Raw genomic sequence first — 20591 nt, forward strand, 5'->3', positions numbered from 1 at the left:
TGAAAGTGTATTTTAGTAGAGCTTTAACAAAACTACCATAAGCACATTCATGAGTACAAACACAATAAATCACAAACCCATTTTTATTAGCTAAAATTGATTAAAATTATAAAGTCAGGAGAATTAAATGAGAAATATATTCTTTAAATTTGTGATTTTTAAATATTCTTTTATTAATAATAGGAAATATGTTTTATATAGGAGTTAGTTATGACAAATCATGTATCATGATCAACTATCTTTGATTAATAAAAGAATATGTTTAAACTGTAATTAATTTTTTCTAAAACTCATGGTAATTTTGATTCTGGTTCCCCAAATTTCAACAAGTCCATTTGGTCTTTTGAAATTGAAAAAGAAAAAAACAGAGTATCTAAGAATTGAATTTAAAAGGAATTCAAAAAGATTTTATTCTTACATCCATAATTCTAAAATCAACTCATTTTAGCCCATTTGGATTTAGTATTTACAAATTAAAATCATATTATTTTAATTTTAGAAAACTATTTTTAAGAAACGAAAAGACAAAAATAATCCCATTTTAAAAAGTAAAATCTTATCAATCTTTTATATTTTGTTAATTTTTTTAAAACACAATCTTCCAAAAAGAAATTGGTTTATTTAAGGGTTAACTATGTATTTGAATCTTCACTATAACGCTATTTTATTTTATTTCTTTATCTTAAATTTTGATAATACGTTAATTACTTTTTGTACTATAGGATGCCTAACCCTCCAACCGTCGACCAATAACCCGACGACAATTAAACCACTGCGGGACCTTCTCATTACCCGCGTTGTCAACCACTTGATAACCGACCGTAATGACATACGATCACATAGCGTCGTCGACCACTTGACGCTCGACAACCAAATAAGTACGATCACATAGTGTCGTCGACCACTCGACGCTCGACAACCAAATAAGTACGATCACATAGTGTCGTCGACCACTTGATGCTCGACAACCTAATAAGTGATATCACGACATAAGGTATACGTACGACACGTCGTTCGTATACCTTATGTCGGCACATAGGATGATCGACATACTGGATACGACATTGTGGTCTAGCGGTTACAGATAAGCGGTTGCACATATTGGCTAACCAGCGCCGTGAATCACGGAAGCAATTGACTCAGTATCAGCACACGATTTGGCGGTTACAACTTCTAAACAGTCAGTTTCAGGACCGGATTTTCAGGTAAACGGTTTATTATACTGTTTTAAATACACAAAGCACACCAGAAAAAAGGTACGTTTTTCCCCTTAGAGAAAATTAAGTAAGATTTTCTTATCCTAACAACACCCCTGTTGACTTGAGCGTCGGAGTGCCTTTGCAGGTACCCAGCCCACCGTATTCAGAGAATCGAAGAAGAGAGAGGGAAAAAAGACAACACAGTGAAAGCAGCACGGAGAAGGAGCAAAGTTGTTAGGTTTGGATTTCGGTCTCCACACCCCTACTGAAACACTTTTTAATATGATAAATGACAAATTAGATGGGATATAGTTTATAGTTTTTTTCCCCCTAAGTAACAGTTAATACAGATGGACGAACACGACTATATTTTTATATATATATATATATATATATTTTTTTTTTTTTTTTTCAAATAAAAAAAATAAGAGATAAGAAAATCAAACTCTAAACGAAAACCTTTATTTAATTTTATTTAATGAAACGCGAGTTAAAATCACCGGCGCTGGCAGAACAGAAGTGTAAAGACCATACTACCCCCAATTAAGAAGGTAGGAAACGGGTCAAAGTATCTACCGGAATAATAAATCTGGATGCCCATATTTTTACGCCCACGTTCGCTGCCTCACCTTACCTCACCCTTCTCTCTCTCTCTCTCTCTCTCTCTCTCTCTCTCTCTCTAAACTTGAAACGAAACCTCGCCACTGCAACGAACACAACCACTTCCAAGTGCTTCCAATTCCTCACTCATCACGGTTTGTTCATCTTCCATTTTCTCCCTCTCCAACTCCATTTCCTTTTCTTCCATTTTCGTCTCCTTTCAATTCCATACACCAATTTATCGCATCTCATAATTACTCTGTTTTAGCTCATAGCTTTTGCAAACTGCTTAACCATATGATCGCCCTAGTAGGGTTATGGTTTCGTTTTCTCACCTTTTATTCTTTCTGTTTTTCCTCCCTTTCGGTTATTTCTGTGCATGATTTGGGGTATTCGACAGCTTCTGCGTGTTCGTGTTCCTTATGTTATGACTTTTAGGTGTGTGTTTGGTTATTGATTTGATTCGCATTGAGTATTTGCAGCGTTTGGTACGCGATTATGCTTTAACTGCTGATTCAGACGGTATTGAAAGAACGACTTTGAACTTTGCCTGGATTCTGAGGTTGACTTGGAGTTATTGTGAGAAATGATGTAGCGTGTGAGACGAGGAACCCGTAGCTATTAGCTTCTTGAAGCCATAACTATATCCTTCTTAGTAAATGTAAAAAACTACGCCTCGAGTTGTAGATTTTATTACCATTATTTGGGATATTGAGAAGACTAAGCTCCATCTTATATGATAGCTGAAAATATTTGATAGTAATTAGCTACCGTTACAGAGAATTCTTTGTGGTTGTTTGTAGGAACTCTCACGTTGTACTGTTAGGATGTGTCTGTCATTAAATGTGCCCCCGAAAGAGTTTTTCAGCACAGCAAACTTCCTTTTTTTAAAGAAACGCTGATAATCCATAAAGTGCATCATCTGTTTATTTCTTTTTAAATTTTATTTTATTATTTATGCAGTTGGAAACGCTCCTAAGTAGAATTCCTGTTAATAGCATTGATTTCTTACTTTACTCCTGGGGTTATTTTTTAAGTAATGTGATTTATTGACTTGTCAGTTTTGGCAATGCACCGCGTGGGTAGTGCTGGTAATGGAAACAATTCAACTCGTCCCCGCAAGGAGAAGAGATTAACCTACGTGTTGAATGATTCTGACGACACTAAGGTGAACTCATTATTTATTTATGTATTCTATTTGTTTAAGGGAAATAGACAAGTTCAATATTTGCTTCTATTAGTTGCATCATTATCTTTACAAAACTTTTATTTGATGTGTGCTTTATAAATCTGTCAACCAGTCGAACTTGATTGGGATGTTTTTAATGAACACAATCATTTCTTACCTGAATGAAAAATATTCTTCAAATTATATGGTAAATTCCCACTTTGGTCCCTGCAAGATTTTTTAAACCTAATTTTCTCCTCACAAGATTAGTGATGTTAAATGGTGCTCAGGTGTGAATATTTGGGTCAATTGGGTCCTAGTAAACAGTATTTACACAAGTTTGATTTTAAAACCTTTTCTTTGAGAATTACATAGATGTGATCACCTTTGGAGGGTCAAATTGATGTTCCTACAAAGGTCAAGATGGAGGTTTATATAGAGTACTTATCATTTTACTGTGAAAGGTGTTATTAAGATTTATTGTTTTGGTTGAAATTCTTTCAATTTTGATAGCTTTCTTGGTTGAACAGTCTCGAATTGCTTCAAAGTTGTCTCTTCTCTGCAGCATTGTGCAGGCATAAATTGTCTGGCTCTACTTACATCTGTAGCATCTGATGTGTCTGATTATCTCTTCACTGGGAGTCGTGATGGCAGGCTAAAACGATGGGTATTAGATGTGGATAGAGCAACATGCTCGGCTACCTTTGAATCTCATGTTGATTGGGTAATACTTATGTTCATTTTTTCATTTGTTTTTCTTCCCTTCCATTTTTTTTGTTGACTTATCAGTTCTAATGTAGTAGCTAGCTACTGTTAGATTGCCTTGTTTTCTTAATCATGGTACTTGATTAGCATTATCTGCAAAGGATCCACTGCCCCTTCAGCTTTTTCTTGTACAGGGCATTTTTATTTTGGTGGACTTATGTTACATTTTTAATAATGCTCTTTTTTTATTTATTTATTTTTTTATAAAAGCTTTATGCTCCATCTCTGTGATGAGATAAAAAAGTGTAAGGAAATGTATGACGTGACATAGGAAAACCATTTACCATGCAATGTGCATGTCTCATTCTTGAGATCTTACCATCTTGGTTATGATTTTGTGGGGCCTGTATGTTTAATTTTTTTGATTAAGACGAGTAGTGTTTGTTAGTATTCAGCTTCATATAGAGGTATGTTATGGCCTGAATTTGGTATTGAATTTTATTAATTTTATATTGTAGAATACTTTATCAGACATCCTTTCACTCATTCTATAAGGATTTGAGGTGTTCATTTTGTGTTGAAGTTTAACAAGCTTAATTCTAATAAAAAAGATATGGTTCACGAGGAAAACACAATGAAAACCCATTGAATTCTCATGTGCAAAAATTTCTAAAACTGCAAGTGTAATTTTGCAACTGAATTTGACTAAGTATTGTATTGTGCTGTTTGTGTGAGATAAATTATCACTATCGTTTAAAATCAGTATTTTTCCATTAAAATATCCCCCTCTTTTCTAATTTTTTACATTACTAGAAAAGTTCTGCAATCCTTTTTTCTTTCAATATAACAATGTTTCTGAAATTATAATAATTCTTCATCTCTGGTGTTTTCTCCCTAAAGTCCAAATTCCTGTTTGGCTGTTTGATTAGCATTCAAGTTAATTGAATATTTAAATGTTATTTTAATCTTGCAGGTTAATGATACTGTTCTTGTTGGTGATAGTACACTCGTTTCTTGTTCCTCAGATACTACCATTAAGGTTTGTTGATTGCTAGCTTCTTTTGTTCCGACAGTACTTGCTCTTCTGAAATAATTACATAATTGTTTACTCCATCTTATATGTTTGTTAGCTATGGAATGCCTCGTCCTTTGGGACTTGTACAAGGACTCTCCGACAACACTCTGACTATGTTACTTGCCTTGCAGCGGCAGGAAAGAATGTAATGTACTTAGATAATCTTATGTTTCTTAAAGTGCAAAAGAAAAATTCATTTGATTATTTCTGTATGTTCCACATTGAAACAGATAGATACTTTGGTTGAATTGTCAGTGTCAAATCGATTATTTGATTCTTTAATAGTGTCATGCTTTTTAGAGCAATGTTGTTGCTTCTGGTGGCCTTGGTGGGGAGGTTTTTATATGGGATATTGAGTCTGCCCTTGCTCCAGCCTCTAAGAGTAGCGATGCTACTGGGGATGAATCTTCAAATGGTATCAATGGTTCTGGCAACTTACCATTGACAAGCTTGCGTACTAACTCAAATGACAATATGTCTATGCACACTACTCAAACTCAGGGATATATTCCAACTTCAGCCAAAGGCCATAAAGATTCTGTTTATGCTTTGGCTATGAATGAAAGTGGAACAATTCTTGTATCTGGAGGCACAGAAAAGGTATAATGTGGCATATGCTCTACATGTCAAATTCTCTTTGTGTTTTGATGTCAGAGTTGGTTAGTTTGCTCTGTAGGAGCTTGAATCATATGAATGTTTTCTCTGACCCTGGTTTATGTATTCTGCCATTTTACTGGGGTTGTCTAGGTTGTTCGTGTCTGGGACACAAGGTCAGGATCAAAGACTCTAAAGCTAAGAGGACATACTGATAATATCCGGGCTCTGCTTCTGGATTCTAGCGGCAGGTTTGTGGAGTGGATATCTGAGTTTAGTTGCAATTTTGAGTTTACATCTATATTTTAAAGTTTGTAACTTACTTTCCCTCCTACTGGTTTATAATACTTTTATTATCAAAATTCTGTCCTACTCTCTGCATTGATCTTTCTCATTTGACATTTGTATTTTCCCACAACGTATATGTTAGAATAATTATTAAGTCTACCTATGATTAGTATAGCAGGGCCTAAAGTAGGTAGTTGTGTGTTGGGTTATCTATAATGATTGTTCCTAGCAGTCTAGTACAATCTCTTTATCTTCCATCTATCTGTTGTATCAGATTTTTATCTATATAAATAATAGAACTGAGAAGGGTCTCCTAAGCCCTTTAGAACTATTTTTATCTGTTTCAAATCTCAAGTTGGTATCAGAGCAGGAACCTGCTCTGGTTTCTGTACTGGGTTGTCTACCAGCACTGTCGCTGCTGTTTGCACCTGTCCGGTGCCGTTCGCCGTTGTCCGCGGCTGTCTCGCCACTATCTGCAGCTATCAACTGCAGTTTGAAGTTCTTCAACTTGGTTGTCCGCCATCTCGCATCTGTTCGCTGCTGTCCACCGCCGTCCGCCGCCGGCCGCCGTCACTGTTCCGTCCGGCGACCACTGAATCTGGTTCGCCTCTTCACGCGACAGCCAACCCCACCGGTGGGTTCGTCTGATTCTCCACCACGCGCAGCCTCTTTGTGCGCTGTGAACAGGCGCGTGCTGTCCACGCGCCGCCCTCTGCTCACCGGAAATTCGCCGCGCCACCTCCATAGTTGTCGCCCTCTGCTCCTCTGTCCGTTCTGACCCTCAAAATCTTACTTTGGTGTGCCAGAAGCTCCCCTTTAAGAAAACCCTAAGAAACCCTCTAGGGTTTTTTGGTTCTTCACGGTTTTTCTGGTTCCTTCTCTTCTTTTTATCAAAGAATGGCGTCTGGAAGTGCTCTTTCTTTCCTGGAAGTCCCTCAATCACTTTCGAAAAGCTAAACGGAAAGAATTATCTGTCTTGGTCTACTGCTGTGGAAATGTGGTTCCTTGGTCAAGGACATTATGACCACCTTGAGCAGGATGGGAGCCAAGTACCTTCTGACAAAGCTGAACAATGGAAACAAGCTGATTTCCAATTGTGTGCCCTATTGTGGCAATCTGTGGAACCCCGACTTTTGATATCTCTTAGAGCCTTCAAGACATGTCACACTTTTTGGAAGAAAGCTCAAAACATTTATGCTAATGATATTCAACGTCTCTATGATACTGCAAACAAGCTCGCCTGTCTCAAAATGACAGACCATGATATGGTCTCCTTCATGACTGAAGCCCAAGTAGCTGTGGAAGAATTGAGAATGTTCTTGGAAGTGGAATCTTCGGAAGATATCAAAAAGAAGCTTGACAAGTATTATATGGTGATGATCCTCCGTGCTTTGCATCCAGATTTGAATCACATCAGAGATCAACTTCTGACAAGTCATGAGGTCCCTTCCTTGGAAGCCTTGACCACACGTCTTCTTCGTGTTCCTATGCCTCAGTCTCAGGAAGCTCATGAAACAATGGAACCATCTGTCATGGTTGCCACGCGAGGAAGAGGAGGACGTGGCACTAGAGGAGGAGGACGTGGAGGTCGAGGACGTCCACAGTGCTCTTACTGTAAGAGGGTGGGTCACACCCAAGAAAACTGCTACTCCTTGCATGGCTTTCCTTCAAAAACCACCAATATCTCTAAGGCTGAAACTTCCACTTCCAACTCCAAGTTCACTGAGGAAGAGTATCAAGAGTATCTGCGATTAAAGTCTAATAGTTTGGCGCAATCATCTCAGTCCCCAAGTACGTGCACAACTTGCATTTCTCAATCCATGGAAGGTCTAAATTCATGGGTAATTGACTCTGGTGCTTCTGATCACATTTCTGGTAATATCTCATTGTTCTCAACACTTTCCCTCCAAGAAAAACCCCATTTCATTACCCTTGCAAATGGCTCTAAAACTTGTTCAAAGGGAGTCGGTCAAGTCTCCCTGTCTCCCTCTCTAACTCTGAAATGTGTTCTTTTTGTCCCTAACTGTCCATTCAATTTAATTTCCCTAAGTCAGTTAACCAAAATGTTACATTGTGCAATAACTTTTGATTCAAAATCTTTTGTTATACAGGAGCGTGGCTCGGGGAGACAGATTGGAGAAGGATATGAAGCTGGAGGTTTATACCATTTTGGATCTCGTCCACGGGTATCTTGTGTTGCAGCTCTTCCCCCTAAAGTGTTACATGATCGATTTGACCATCCTCACTTGTCAAAGTTAAAAAAGATGTGTCCTGAACTTAGTGGTCTTCAGACTTTAGAATGTGAGTCCTGTCAACTAAGAAAACATGTTAGATCTGTCTTTCCTAAAAGGTCTCAATCAATGTGTACTTCTAGTTTCTCTATTATTCATTCTGATGTCTGGGGACCTAGTTGCGTCTCTTCTTTTGGTTTTAGGTATTTTGTTACTTTTATTGATGAGTATTCTAGATGTACTTGGGTTTATCTAATGAAAGATCGCTCTGAATTGTTACCCATTTTCACATCCTTTTTGAATGAAATCAAGAACCAATTTGGTCACGTAATTAAAGTCTTAAGAAGTGATAATGCTAAAGAGTATTTCTCATCAACTTTTTCTTCACTTCTTAGCTCCCATGGTATTTTGCATCAGTCCACTTGTCCTCATACACCCCAGCAAAATGGTATAGTCGAAAGAAAAAATAGACACTTGGTTGAAACGGCTCGTACCCTTTTGCTTGGTGCTCATATTCCTGTTCATCACTGGGGAATGCCATCTTAACTGCATGTTTTCTTATTAATAGGATGCCCTCCTCCTTTCTCAATAATAAAGTCCCTTTCTCCATTCTATTTCCCAATGATCCTCTCTTTCACACCTCTCCTCGAGTCTTTGGTTGTGTTTGTTTTGTTCACGACATGTCTCCGGGGCTCGACAAGCTCTCTGCTCGTGCGATCAAATGTGTCTTTTTGGGCTATTCTCGGCTTCAAAAAGGGTACCGGTGTTACTCTCCTGAAACCAAAAAGTACTACATGTCTGCCAATGTTACCTTCTTTGAACAGACACCTTTCTTCTCTCCCTCTATTCAAGATGTTCATATCCTCCACCAGGTCCTTCCTCTTCCAGTAGTTGAGTGTAATATCTCCAATGCCTCAGTCAATCCAAGTCATGCCCAAGGTCCTCCCGAACCTTCCTCTCCACATACTGATATCCTTTGACACAGTACCCCGGTGAGTAATCCTCTTCCAGAAAATGGTGGATCTCCTCCTTTAGATTCTTCTTCGTCACCATCTCCTGTCACGCCTCCTGGTGAAGATGATTCTGGTTGGCCCATTGCTCTCAGAAAAGGTACTCGTTCCACTCGAAACCCTCATCCCATTTATAATTTTCTTCGTTATCACAGAGTGTCACCCTCCTTTTATTCCCTTTTATCCTAGTATCTCCTGTGGTTATTCCTAAAAATGTGAAATAAGCACTTGATCATCCTGGATGGCGACAAGCCATGATTGAAGAAATGCAGGCTCTTGACCACAGTCATACTGGGAGCTTGTGCCACTTCCCCCGGGTAAACAGGCTGTTGGTTGTTGATGGGTATATGCAATTAAAGTCGGCCTTAATGGTGACATTGATAGGCTCAAAGCCCGACTGGTTGCAAAAGGGTACACTCAGGTTTATGGTCTTGATTATTGTGACACCTTTTCTCCCGTGGCAAAGATGACTACCATTCGATTGTTCTTTGCAATGGCAGCCATTCGTCATTGGCCACTTCATCAGTTGGATATCAAAAATGCCTTTCTCCATGGTGATCTTGAGGAAGAAGTTTATATGGAGCAACCTCCAGGGTTTGTTGCTCAGGGGGAGTCTGGTATGGTTTGTAAATTGAACCGATCTCTATATGGGCTCAAGCAATCACCACGTGCTTGTTTTGGAAAGTTTAGCTCCATTGTTCAAAAATTTGGGCTAAAACGCAGTGAAGCAGATCATTCAGTCTTTTATTATCATTCGTCTCCCGAGAAATGTGTTTACTTGATAGTATATGTTGATGATATAATTATTACAGGAAATGATACTGCTGGAATATCTCAATTGAAGGAGTACTTGTGTAGACATTTCCAAACCAAGGATCTTGGGAGCCTCAAATACTTCCTAGGCATTGAAGTAGCTCAGTCAAAAGATGGAGTTGTAATCTCCCAAAGGAAGTATGCTCTGGATATTTTGCAAGAAACAGGCATGATTGATTGTAGACCGGTTGATAGCCCTATGGATCCAAATCAAAAATTAACAACAGAAGAAGGTGAATTATTCTCCGACCCGGAGAGATATAGGAGGCTAGTTGGGAAACTAATCTATCTCACTATTACAAGGCCAGATCTATCTTTTGCAGTTGGAGTGGTTAGTCAGTTTATGCAAGCTCCATGTGTTGGCCATTGGAATGCTATCATTCGCATTCTAAGGTATGTGAAAAAGGCTCCCGGGCAAGGGCTGTTATATGAAGAAAAAGGAAGCCTTCAGGTATCAGGATATTGTGATGCTGATTGGGCAGATTCTCCTATTGATAGACAATGTACTACTGGATATTGTGTTTTCCTTGGAGGAAACATTATCTCATGGAAAAGTAAGAAACAAAATGTAGCGGCTCGATCAACAGCTGAAGCTGAATATAGGGCAATGGCTTCATTAACATGTGAACTTATATGGGTGAAGCAGTTCCTTCAAGAGCTTAACTTCTGTGACATCCAGAGTATGAAGATGTATTGTGATAACCAAGCTGCTATTCACATTGCATCAAATCCAGTGTTTCACGAGAGAACCAAACATATAGAAATTGATTGTCATTTTGTTCGGGAAAAATTATTGTCAAAAGAAATATATACTGAGTTTGTTGGATCAAATGACCAACTCGCAGATGTGTTGACTAAGTCGTTAAGGGGACCTCCAATTGAGTTTATTTGTTCCAAGCTTGGTACATACAATCTGTATGCTCCAGCTTGAGGGGGAGTGTTAGAATAATTATTAAGTCTACCTATGATTAGTATAGCAGGGCCTAAAGTAGGTAGTTGTGTGTTGGGTTATCTATAATGATTGTTCCTAGCGATCTAGTACAATCTCTTTATCTTCCATCTATCTATTGTATCAGATTTTTATCTATATAAATAATAGAACTGAGAAGGGTCTCCTAAGCCCTTTAGAACTATTTTTCTCTGTTTTAAATCTCAAGTGTATAGATAATAACTAACACGAATAACTTAAAACTTTCGTTTGCTGTGTTGCAATGGACTTATTTAATAGTCAATCATATGGTGGATGAAATCCTGTTGGGTTTACATTTCATTCTATGCAGTCATGTATCTTTTTATTGCATAAGTTTGTTAAGGGTGAGTTTGGTAAGAGAGAAAAAGCGGGAAAGAGGAAGGAAGGGAAAAAAAAGAGCAAAAGTGGGTACTTTGGTAAGGGAGAAGTGTGAAGAAATAAAAATAATCAGCACGGGACACATTTTTATTTTTCCATTCAAAACAGGAAAGAAATGGGAACTGCGTCATGAAGCACAACATAATCCATTATGTTGTGATAAGGGTGTTTTGTTAATAAACACTCCCTTAATCAATTATGTACGGCCCATAATCAATATATGGGGATTGAGTTTTTCTTCAGACCTTATTTTTATAATAAATAAATAAATAAAATAATATCAATAATAATAAATAAACAGTAATAAAAAAAAAAAAATATCATTGTAAAAATAAATTCTCTTCAACTGAGCAACCTTCAATTTTATGGAGTCCTCTTGAACTTGTGAACGATCTATTTACCTTAAAGAAAGCAAAGAACTGTCCTTGTAGTTGCATTGATTGGTTTGGCTATTCACCTTAAAGAAAGCAATGAACTGTCCATGTAGCTATCATCTTCTAAACTACTAGAATATTCTAGAAAATTCCAAAATGCTAGAGTATCATGCTTTCTAATTTCCAGTTCAAGCTCTTTAAGCTTCCTTGTAAATCTTCCTTGTGAGTCTAGGTGTGTCAGTTATAATGATATTTGATCTATAAATAGCACCTTGTAGCTTTAGTAGAAGCTTACTGAGAGTAATGTTTGAGTTGTATTCTGAGTGAGTTTGTTGAGGGAGAAACTCCTAAGTTATAATCTGAGTTTAGTGAATTCTACTGTGGGTGAAGGATGAAGTTCATCAACACTTCCATCAAACCACGTTACTTCTGTTTGTGATTCTTTTTTTTTTTCTTCCTTACTGTTTACCTTCTATCCTCTAGCACTGCAGACCTGTTATCATCTCTGTTTGTGTGATAGACATTTTGCAGTGAATTGTGAGCTATTTCCTAACATCTCTCCTTTATTTCTTTCCTTCTTAACCAACATATCATGTTCAATTAAATAATGTTTCTTCCAACAAGTCAGCTGTGATTTTTTTGTTTTCATTATTGCAGATATTGTTTATCAGGATCTTCAGACTCTATGATAAGGTAATGCACGTGTATGGAGTTATAAGCATTTGTATTTGTTTTTTTTTATGGTTCACTAATATCCATCTTTCCTGGTAGGCTTTGGGATATAGGTCAGCAGAGATGTGTGCATTCTTATGCTGTTCATACAGATTCTGTCTGGGCACTTGCCAGCACCCCAACATTTAGTCATGTTTATAGTGGAGGGAGAGACTTTTCAGTGAGTGCAATCTTCCATCAAGATTAACATCAAACTTCTTTTTTTAATTATTACATCATGCATATATGTGACTTGACATCTCCTTTTTACGTTTAACCTGTGAACCTCATCTTCTAACGCCATATTCTTTTACATCCTAAGTTATACTTGACAGATTTGCAAACTAGAGAGAGTAGTTTGGTCTGCACCGGCGAGCACCCTATTCTTCAATTGGCTTTGCATGATGATAGCATATGGGTTGCATCAACAGACTCTTCAGTTCGCAGATGGCCTGCTGAAGGATGCAACCCTGAAAAGATTTTCCAGAGCGGCAATTCTTTTTTAGCAGGAAACTTGTCTTTTTCAAGAGCAAGAGTGTCTCTAGAAGGATCTACCCCTGTATGTTACATGCATTTCTGAAAATAATTACCATATGATACGACATTGCTCTCAGTACTCATAATACCAGTTGTATATGAACATCTGTAGATTAAGCTTTTAAGTTTACTTATACAATAGTAGTACTTCCTCTTTGTGCATATGACAATTAGTCTTCTCAACAAACTTTTGTTGAAAATATTTTTTTCTTTTGGTTCTTTATGTTCTGCAGAATTAGTAATTGTCCCTTTGTTGTCAAAATTAATAATTTTAACAGGTTCCTGTATATAAAGAACCTACCTTAACTATCTTGGGTACACCTGCAATAGTACAACATGAAGTTTTGAATAATAAGAGGCATGTGTTGACGAAGGTAACCGTGGTGTTTTCTGGTAATTTTTGTGCCATGCATATTGTTATTTCCTTGGTGACATCCATTTTTGTGTGAAATTAATATCCTTGCTATGTTATTTTCTTAAATGGTTAATAACTCTCTGTATAGGATGCTTCTGGTTCAGTAAAGCTATGGGAGATTACCAAAGGTGCCGTGATTGAAGATTACGGAAAGGTAACAACTTATTGAATTTTCATTTTGTAACATGCATGACAATCTTATTTGTCAGGGAAGAGTCATATACTTCAACTATAGCTGATGATAGGATTCATTTTGCTTGTTTGTAATAGCTCATGTTTTACTTGTGCACTATCTATCTAGGTTTCATTTGAGGAGAAAAAGGAAGAGCTATTTGAGATGGTATGATTACCTACGTAAATCATAATTCCATTTTTAATAATTATATTTTTTTAGTTGATAAGGAAACATAACGATTTCCAGTAGTTTTCTTATTCAAGCTGACTTTTAATTTTCTTCTGATGCTGCTTTAGGTTAGCATTCCTGCATGGTTTACAGTGGATACCAGGCTTGGAAGTTTGTCTGTTCATTTAGACACTCCCCAATGTTTTGCTGCAGAGATGTATTCAGCAGATCTTAACATTGTAGGCAAGCCTGAAGATGATAAGGTAATGCTTTGTTATCGCGAGTGATGTACCTGTCTTGATCTTAAATTCCTAATTGTATTAATTTTTCTCCTATTTTTTGGTATGCTGTAACTATTAACTTGCAATTACTTATCTTCATGGAATTCATTTAAGTTAGTGGCACATAACCATCAACCTATTTTAGTCCGTCTTGTTGCTAAATCTAAAATGATTCCTGTCACGATTCTTAATATAGTGGACATGGAAGTATTTAAATTTCTTTATAATCTGTTGAACTGTGTTTGGCTGAGTTCTGCTATGCACTTTTATAGTTTCAACTTTCAAGAAATATGTAATTCATGCATACAATGACATAATGAGAATGTTGTCTTTAGTTTTCTTTCAACAATAAATCCAATGCCTATTATTCTGCAGGTTAATTTGGCTCGAGAAACCCTTAAAGGATTACTTGCTCCTTGGTTGAGAAAACGAAAGCAAAGATCAGGCTCCTCAGCTCCAGCTAATGGGGAGTTATTATCTGGAAAGGATACTGCTTCAAGAAGTAGTACCCATTCAAGAGTTGAGGTTGATGGTAGTTCTGATAATGATGCTATGGTTTATCCCCCGTTTGAATTCTCAGATACCTCCCCACCTTCCATTATTACTGAGGGCACTCATGGAGGTCCATGGAGGAAAAAAACTACCGATTTAGAAGGAACCAAGGATGATAAAGACTTCCCCTGGTGGTGTCTGGACTGTGTTTTGAATAATCGGTTACCTCCCAGAGAAAATACCAAGTAATTTTACCTTCCTCTTCAATTTTTCCTTTCTTAAAAGGTTGCTTTTAAACACATGGTAGAAGTTGAAAGTATTAGACCATGCTTGTGGCAATTTGTTTATTTTGTTAATGTAGCATAATTTCCTAATTCTGATGATTAATATCTATTAATCACATGCAGAAAATGTGGTGGTACATGACATACCTATTCTAAATGACATTAGTTGATATATGGTTAAGAAGTCAAAGGAATCTATCTTCCTACTAATTCTGTGGTATCTGTTGACTTCGAATCATCGACGTACTCAACACAATATCTTCAGAAATATTTTGAACTTCTAGTGTCTATTACCATTATAATGTTTGTAAGAATAAATAGTCTTCAATAGAATTTATGATAAAGGTGTTGTGTGCTTTGTGCTACACCTAGTAACTAGATATATTTTTTCATATTCTCTCATACATTGTATCTGATATATGTAAAGTTGTTAAAAATATGAGATCCTAAGAGAGGGAAGTTCACTCTCTAAAATTCATTCTAAATCCTATATATTATTCTCAAGTTGGTATTAAAGCATGTCAATCCCACTTTTCCTATTTCTGTCCAGCAAAGGAATTGTCTATCCATCATTGTTCGTGCCATCTACTGCCATAAGCTATCAGATTTTCGTCTTGGATGCTTGGGTTTTGTGCGCCTCAAGGGGCTGACCCAACCGTGGTGGTTGGTGGGCATCCAAACTCCAACCAACACGCTGTTACGCATCGTCCAACTGCTGTGTTGACCTAGGCATGTGTGTCTCACGTGCCGCCTTCCGGTGGTCAAAATCTTCTTGGATCACCACGGGTTGACTCATTGAAGCATTTAGTGTGTCTTCTAGTGTTAATCACGATTTCTCTCCCTTGCCCAAGGTTTCTCTATTGCATTTCTGGACTCTCTCCTTGCCCCTACCTTGCTAAACATGTCTTCAGGGACTGTCTCTTTTGCATAAATTTTTTCTTGTGAAAAAGGAGGCCGTGGCACTAGAGGAGGGCATCCTTGCAGTACAGGGCATCCTCAGTTCATATATTGTAAAATAATCGTCACACCCAAAAAAGGTGTTACACTTCATATGGCTTTCCTCACAAGGTAGCCAATATTTTCAAATCTGAAGTCTCTGAGCCAAAGTTCTCTAATGAAGAATATTAGAAATATGTCAGGTTAATGTTTCACAATCAAGCGCAATCTTTTACCCGCTCTACTTTGTCAAAAGCATGCATTTTTCTAATCTTGGAGGTCATAGTTCATGAATAATTGATTCAGTTGCATCTGGTTATATTTTTTATAATGCTCCATTATTCTCTTCTATTTCTCATCCTAAAATTTCTCATATTATTACTTAAGCCAATGGATACAAAGCTACTTCTGAAGGAGTTGGGCAAACTCCCCTTTCTCCCCTCCTTAAACCTAAAACACGTTCTTCTTGGCCCTAATTGTCCTTTTAGCCCAATTTCCTTAAGTCAATTAACCAAATCTTTGAATTTTTCTGTTACCTTTATTGCCAATTCTTTTGTTATAAAAGAGTGTGGTACATGTCAATTGATTGGTTAAGAAAACATGTTTGGTGTTCTTTTTCGAAAGAACTAAAACGAGATGTAAGTCTTCCTTTTCTATAATTCATTCTGACGTTTGGGGTCTTAGTTGAGTCACATCCTCTGGATTTTGTTATTTTGTCAGTTTCATTGATGAATATTATCATTGTACTTGAGTCTTTATTTAATGAAATTAAAAACCAATTTGGCCAAATGATCAAGATCTTAAGGAGTGACAATGCCAAATAATATTTTTCTTCTAGTTTTTCCATGATTTTAAATTCACATAGTATTTTACATCAGTTCGCTTGTCCTCATATGCTCCAGAAAAATGGTTTAGCAGAAAGAAAGAATAAACACTTAGTTGAAAGTGCTCGTAGTGGGGAGTGCTTAAATAAAGTCTTAAATAGAATTTATTGTAAAGATGTTGTGTGCTATGCTGCACCTAGTGCCCAGATATATCTTTTCCTATTCTCTTCCTCTCATACATTGTGTTTGATGTATCTAAAGTTATTATAAATATGAGAGCCTGAGAGAGGGAAATTCACTGTTTAAAATTCATTCTTAATCCTTTGTATTATTCTCAATTACGTTAAATTATTTTTCTTTTATAGATTAGCAATGGTCATTGTCTATCAATTTGAATCTGAGTATGATGTAATCTCAGACTAGTTACCTGTGCTCAATTTGATATATGTGTTTGTTGATAATCACTGCAGATGCAGTTTCTATTTGCAACCTTGTGAAGGCTCTTCAGTCCAGATTCTCACACAAGGGAAGCTAAGTGCCCCACGTATATTAAGAATTCACAAAGTAAGCTTTTATCTGTATATTAATTGACAATTGGTACTAATAATTGCATTAATGATTTTTGGATGTGTTGTTAAGTGTGGGCTTTGATAATGCTTTCCGAAAGTATTGTTTGTTGAGTTTGTGTGTGCATATGTGTAGATTCTGTACACGTTTTTCTCACGGGTGCTGATGCAGTTTTGAATGATCAACTTTCCCTTCATTTGGTTGGTTTAGGTTATTAATTATGTAATAGAGAAGATGGTGCTTGACAAACCTTTGGATAGCTTAAATGCTGAGTCTAGTTTTTCCCCTGGTCGTGCTGCGTCACAGTCACAGCTTCAAGTAGTTGGTGATGGATCTTTTCGATCTGGATTTCAGCCTTGGCAAAAGCTTAAACCTTCTATTGAAATATTGTGCAACAACCAGGCAAGTGATATGTTCTGTTATATGCAGTCTCATGACAGTGCAGATAGTAGGTTAAGAATTTAAGTATGAATAAAGTCTGTTCAAATCCAAATATCAGTTCATCTTATGATATTCTGTGAAGATAACATCTAACATGACAATTTAGACCCATAATTATAAAATTCAATCTCAGCTATTAAGACTACTTATTGAAGTCTTAAATTAGATCATAGTGCTTGTATTTGATCTGTAGTTTTGACTCTTCTTGTGTGTTGCCAACTTTGTTTTCAATTTCATATGTTTGAAGCAAGTTTTAAGCTTAACTCATCTAACAAACCGACTTGTAAAGTGATAATTTATATACTCTAGTTTGGGCTTGTCTCTAATTGATGTGGAATTTTCAACACAACCTTTTCATCTTGAAACACAAACATCTCATGCATAGCACTAGATACTTTTAGGTGGTCCGACAATAGTTTGATGGTTGGGGACATGATAGGTCCAACAAACTTTGTTATTATAGACTCTGAAAACATAGTAGAAAGTGAGTTTAAGCCTAATTCATCTCCACAAACTCAACTTGATAGGTCCAACAAACCATGTTATTATAGACTTTGAAACCATAGTAGAAAGTGAGTTTAAGCCTAATTCATTTCCACAAACTCAACTTGTAAAGTGAGAATTGTCTTCACGTATATACTATAAAGTGAGGACTGACTCCACTTATCATGTCATCCGTTGTTAGACATCATCACCTACAAATATCTAGTACCATGCATGAGATGTCTAGTGTGAGGGGTTGGAGTGTTGGAGATCCTACAATAACTAAAGATAAGCTCAAAATATAAGTGAGACAATCCTTATCTTACAAGTCGGTTTTGTGAGAATAAGTTAGGTTTAAACTTAATTCCTAACATGGTATCAAAGTCTATCTTATAAAGGTTTTCATGATTACTAGGAGACTATGGAAGCTGAGTACCTCGAGATCAATTTCAATTGTGGAAGAAAATTGATTTTTAGCTTTATGATGCACTTTGATAATCAATAGAGCCCAATATTTTGAACACTTTTCTTAAGTTAAAAACTTGTATTTAGCCAAATAGCTTTTTTGGTTTATTTTCAGGTGCTGTCTCCTGAAATGAGTTTAGCCACAGTGCGAGCTTATGTATGGAAGAAATCAGAAGACTTGATTCTAAATTACAGACTAGTTCAAGGAAGGTGACTACAAATTGCATAATGCATCAGAGGTGGGTAGTTGAACCTTGGCTTTTCTGAGCTACTCTATGATATTTAATGCTTCTATGAATTTTCATTCCTGTATTTTTCATGTTCTGTAAATGTTATTTACTGCCAACTGGAAAGGGGAAATACTTATTCTAGAATAGTATTTCTTTTTTAAATGATGTGAATGTGGATGAAAGTTTTCTTTTAGGTGATAAAGCCCAATTTTTGTTTATAATTTGTTCTCTTTCAGATTGGATTAAAGTTATCTTTAACCATATCTGAATGTTCATTATTGGTATAACAAGTAACTTTTAGCGATTTTGATGCATTGCATGACCGTTTCTTTTGTTCTAACGAAAGTTTTACTACTAGAAGAAAAAAAATTGGAGGAAAAATATTTTCACATACTGAATTTTGTTTTTTCCAGTAAACGCTTCACCTAGTGGGATATGGGTATTTTGTGATTTATGCCGTTTCAGAAAGGATTGCAGACCTTATAATGAATTATGATTAATACTTGCAGGTTTTCTTGTGATTATGTAAAATACTTCTGGGCTCGAATTCTTCTTGGGTTACCTGCATTGATATGTGGTATTATAGGAATTTGTAAATTTTGGGCCGTCATCTATCACCAAATTTGGTGACATTCTCTAAAGCTGCTTGGATAGTTTTTGCTTTAGTGGAGAGTTGTTACTGTAAATTTTGAGCTATATCTAGCCGGCATGCATACTTCTGCTGGGCACGGCATCGTCTGCATCTGGCATGAAGAAAGGTTTTTATTGACTCTATTGAGAATTAGTAGGATACATATTGGCATAGTGGGGTGCTTTTCAGGAATCAGGTAGTTCATTTAGAGATGACAACAAAATCACTGTAAATTTGAATTGTGCGTTAAATATCTGGCCATAGAAATTTGTTGTCCAGGTGTATTTACTTCATGAAATTTTGTTAATTGCTAATTGCTAATAATATATATTATTCTAATAATACTATTCTCATTTCTTCAAATTATTCATTTGATATCCAGTCCTGTTCTATGCATATTTGAGTGAACTCTGCAATTCTGATAATGGGCCAATGTTGAACAGGCATTATTAGCTGAAACTGAGTGTTAATTGCAGCTATGCATCATTTACTCGATGGTCTGTATTTCAAATTTATACTAATAATGTTGTAACTGATAATCATATTGTTATGCTTATATTTTGTTATGCTAATAAATGCGTACTATGGAAACTGCATATCTGCATAGTGGATGGTAGTTGTGCCCCCAGGCGATGTTTACTTTTATCTATTGGTGTCTGCTGTATTCTAAAGCTAGCATTAATAGGACACAAGTCATATTGCATTGATATAGGTGTAACTTTTCTCTCTTTTTTCAATGCTTTGAGAGACCCGATAGTAAGATATTTAATACTTCTAGTCAAATAGAAAGTATTAATACTTTTTAATCCTTGCACTCAAGCACAGACTTTAGAGGAAAAAACAACTTTCTCAACAATAGTAAGATATTTACGTTTTCATCACAAGCAATTTTGATTAGAAACGAATTAATTCCTATACTCTATATTATTCTCAACAAATCATTTTTATTCTCCAATCGAAAAATATTTCAGTTACAAATATAAAAGTCAAAAATTGCAAGGATAATCAATAAAACTACAAAAATAATAAAGAAAAGATTAAAAAAGTATTAATAACCAATAAGTTGAGGAGGATCTCGACTCAAATCTTAGCTTCTTATCTTCATGCATTCAAAGGGTCGAAATTCTCAACTCAATCCATAGACAATCTAGAGTGTTGTCCCTTCACCATCACCGAATACTCTCTTCGTTATCTCATACTCAATTTATCCTTGATATAAATTTCACCATCTCATACCCAAATTTTTAATTAATTATATTTAATGGATATGGCTACGTTCCTTACCGTTTAAGTATTTCTTTCTTTTTAATATTTTAAATATTACATTTTAATTAATTTATAAATTACTTTATTTTTTTAATTTTTTTATAATATATTACGAAAATTAATTTTATTTTATATAATTAAATAATTATTATTAATTTAATTAAATAATAATTATATATTAATTTAAAATATATAAATTAATAAACTAAAAAAAAAAAAACACTTAGTGTGGTCACATCCGTTTCATTTATAATATTTACTTATTCTAATAATTAATTAA

General features: G+C 36.0%; 1 protein-coding gene across 2 annotated transcripts; it reads left to right on the forward strand.

Moving 5' to 3' along the window:
- The first annotated feature begins 1815 nt into the window (after nt 1-1815).
- Nucleotides 1816-19408, forward strand: LOC124824764 (uncharacterized). Of its 2 annotated transcripts, XM_047297267.2 has the most exons (20): nt 1822-1954; nt 2282-2460; nt 2861-2967; nt 3533-3691; nt 4646-4711; nt 4803-4892; nt 5048-5347; nt 5495-5592; nt 12063-12098; nt 12177-12297; nt 12439-12675; nt 12932-13027; nt 13157-13222; nt 13370-13408; nt 13540-13674; nt 14068-14429; nt 16699-16792; nt 17006-17197; nt 18300-18423; nt 18924-19408. In XM_047297267.2, the coding sequence occupies exons 3-19, from the start codon at nt 2869-2871 to the stop codon at nt 18396-18398; spliced, it is 2289 nt and encodes a 762-aa protein (XP_047153223.1). In that variant the 5' UTR covers nt 1822-1954; nt 2282-2460; nt 2861-2868; the 3' UTR covers nt 18399-18423; nt 18924-19408. The 2 variants fall into 2 exon arrangements, with proteins under 2 accessions (XP_047153222.1, XP_047153223.1); XM_047297266.2 differs by lacking the exon at nt 2282-2460 and having other exon boundaries at nt 1816-1954.
- Nucleotides 19409-20591: the final 1183 nt, after the last annotated feature.

Source organism: Vigna umbellata, chromosome 5, assembly GCF_029865625.1.
Source record: "Vigna umbellata cultivar VRB3 chromosome 5, Vumbellata_1.0, whole genome shotgun sequence".
NCBI lineage: Eukaryota > Viridiplantae > Streptophyta > Magnoliopsida > Fabales > Fabaceae > Vigna > Vigna umbellata.

Coding starts and splice junctions, on each gene's coding strand:
- LOC124824764 (XM_047297266.2), top strand. CDS start 2,869: ATGCACCGCGTGGGTAGTGCTGGTAATGGAAACAATTCAACTCGTCCC. Junction 4,712..4,802: donor CCTCAGATACTACCATTAAG/GTTTGTTGATTG, acceptor TATGTTTGTTAG/CTATGGAATGCCTCGTCCTT. Junction 4,893..5,047: donor TTGCAGCGGCAGGAAAGAAT/GTAATGTACTTA, acceptor CATGCTTTTTAG/AGCAATGTTGTTGCTTCTGG.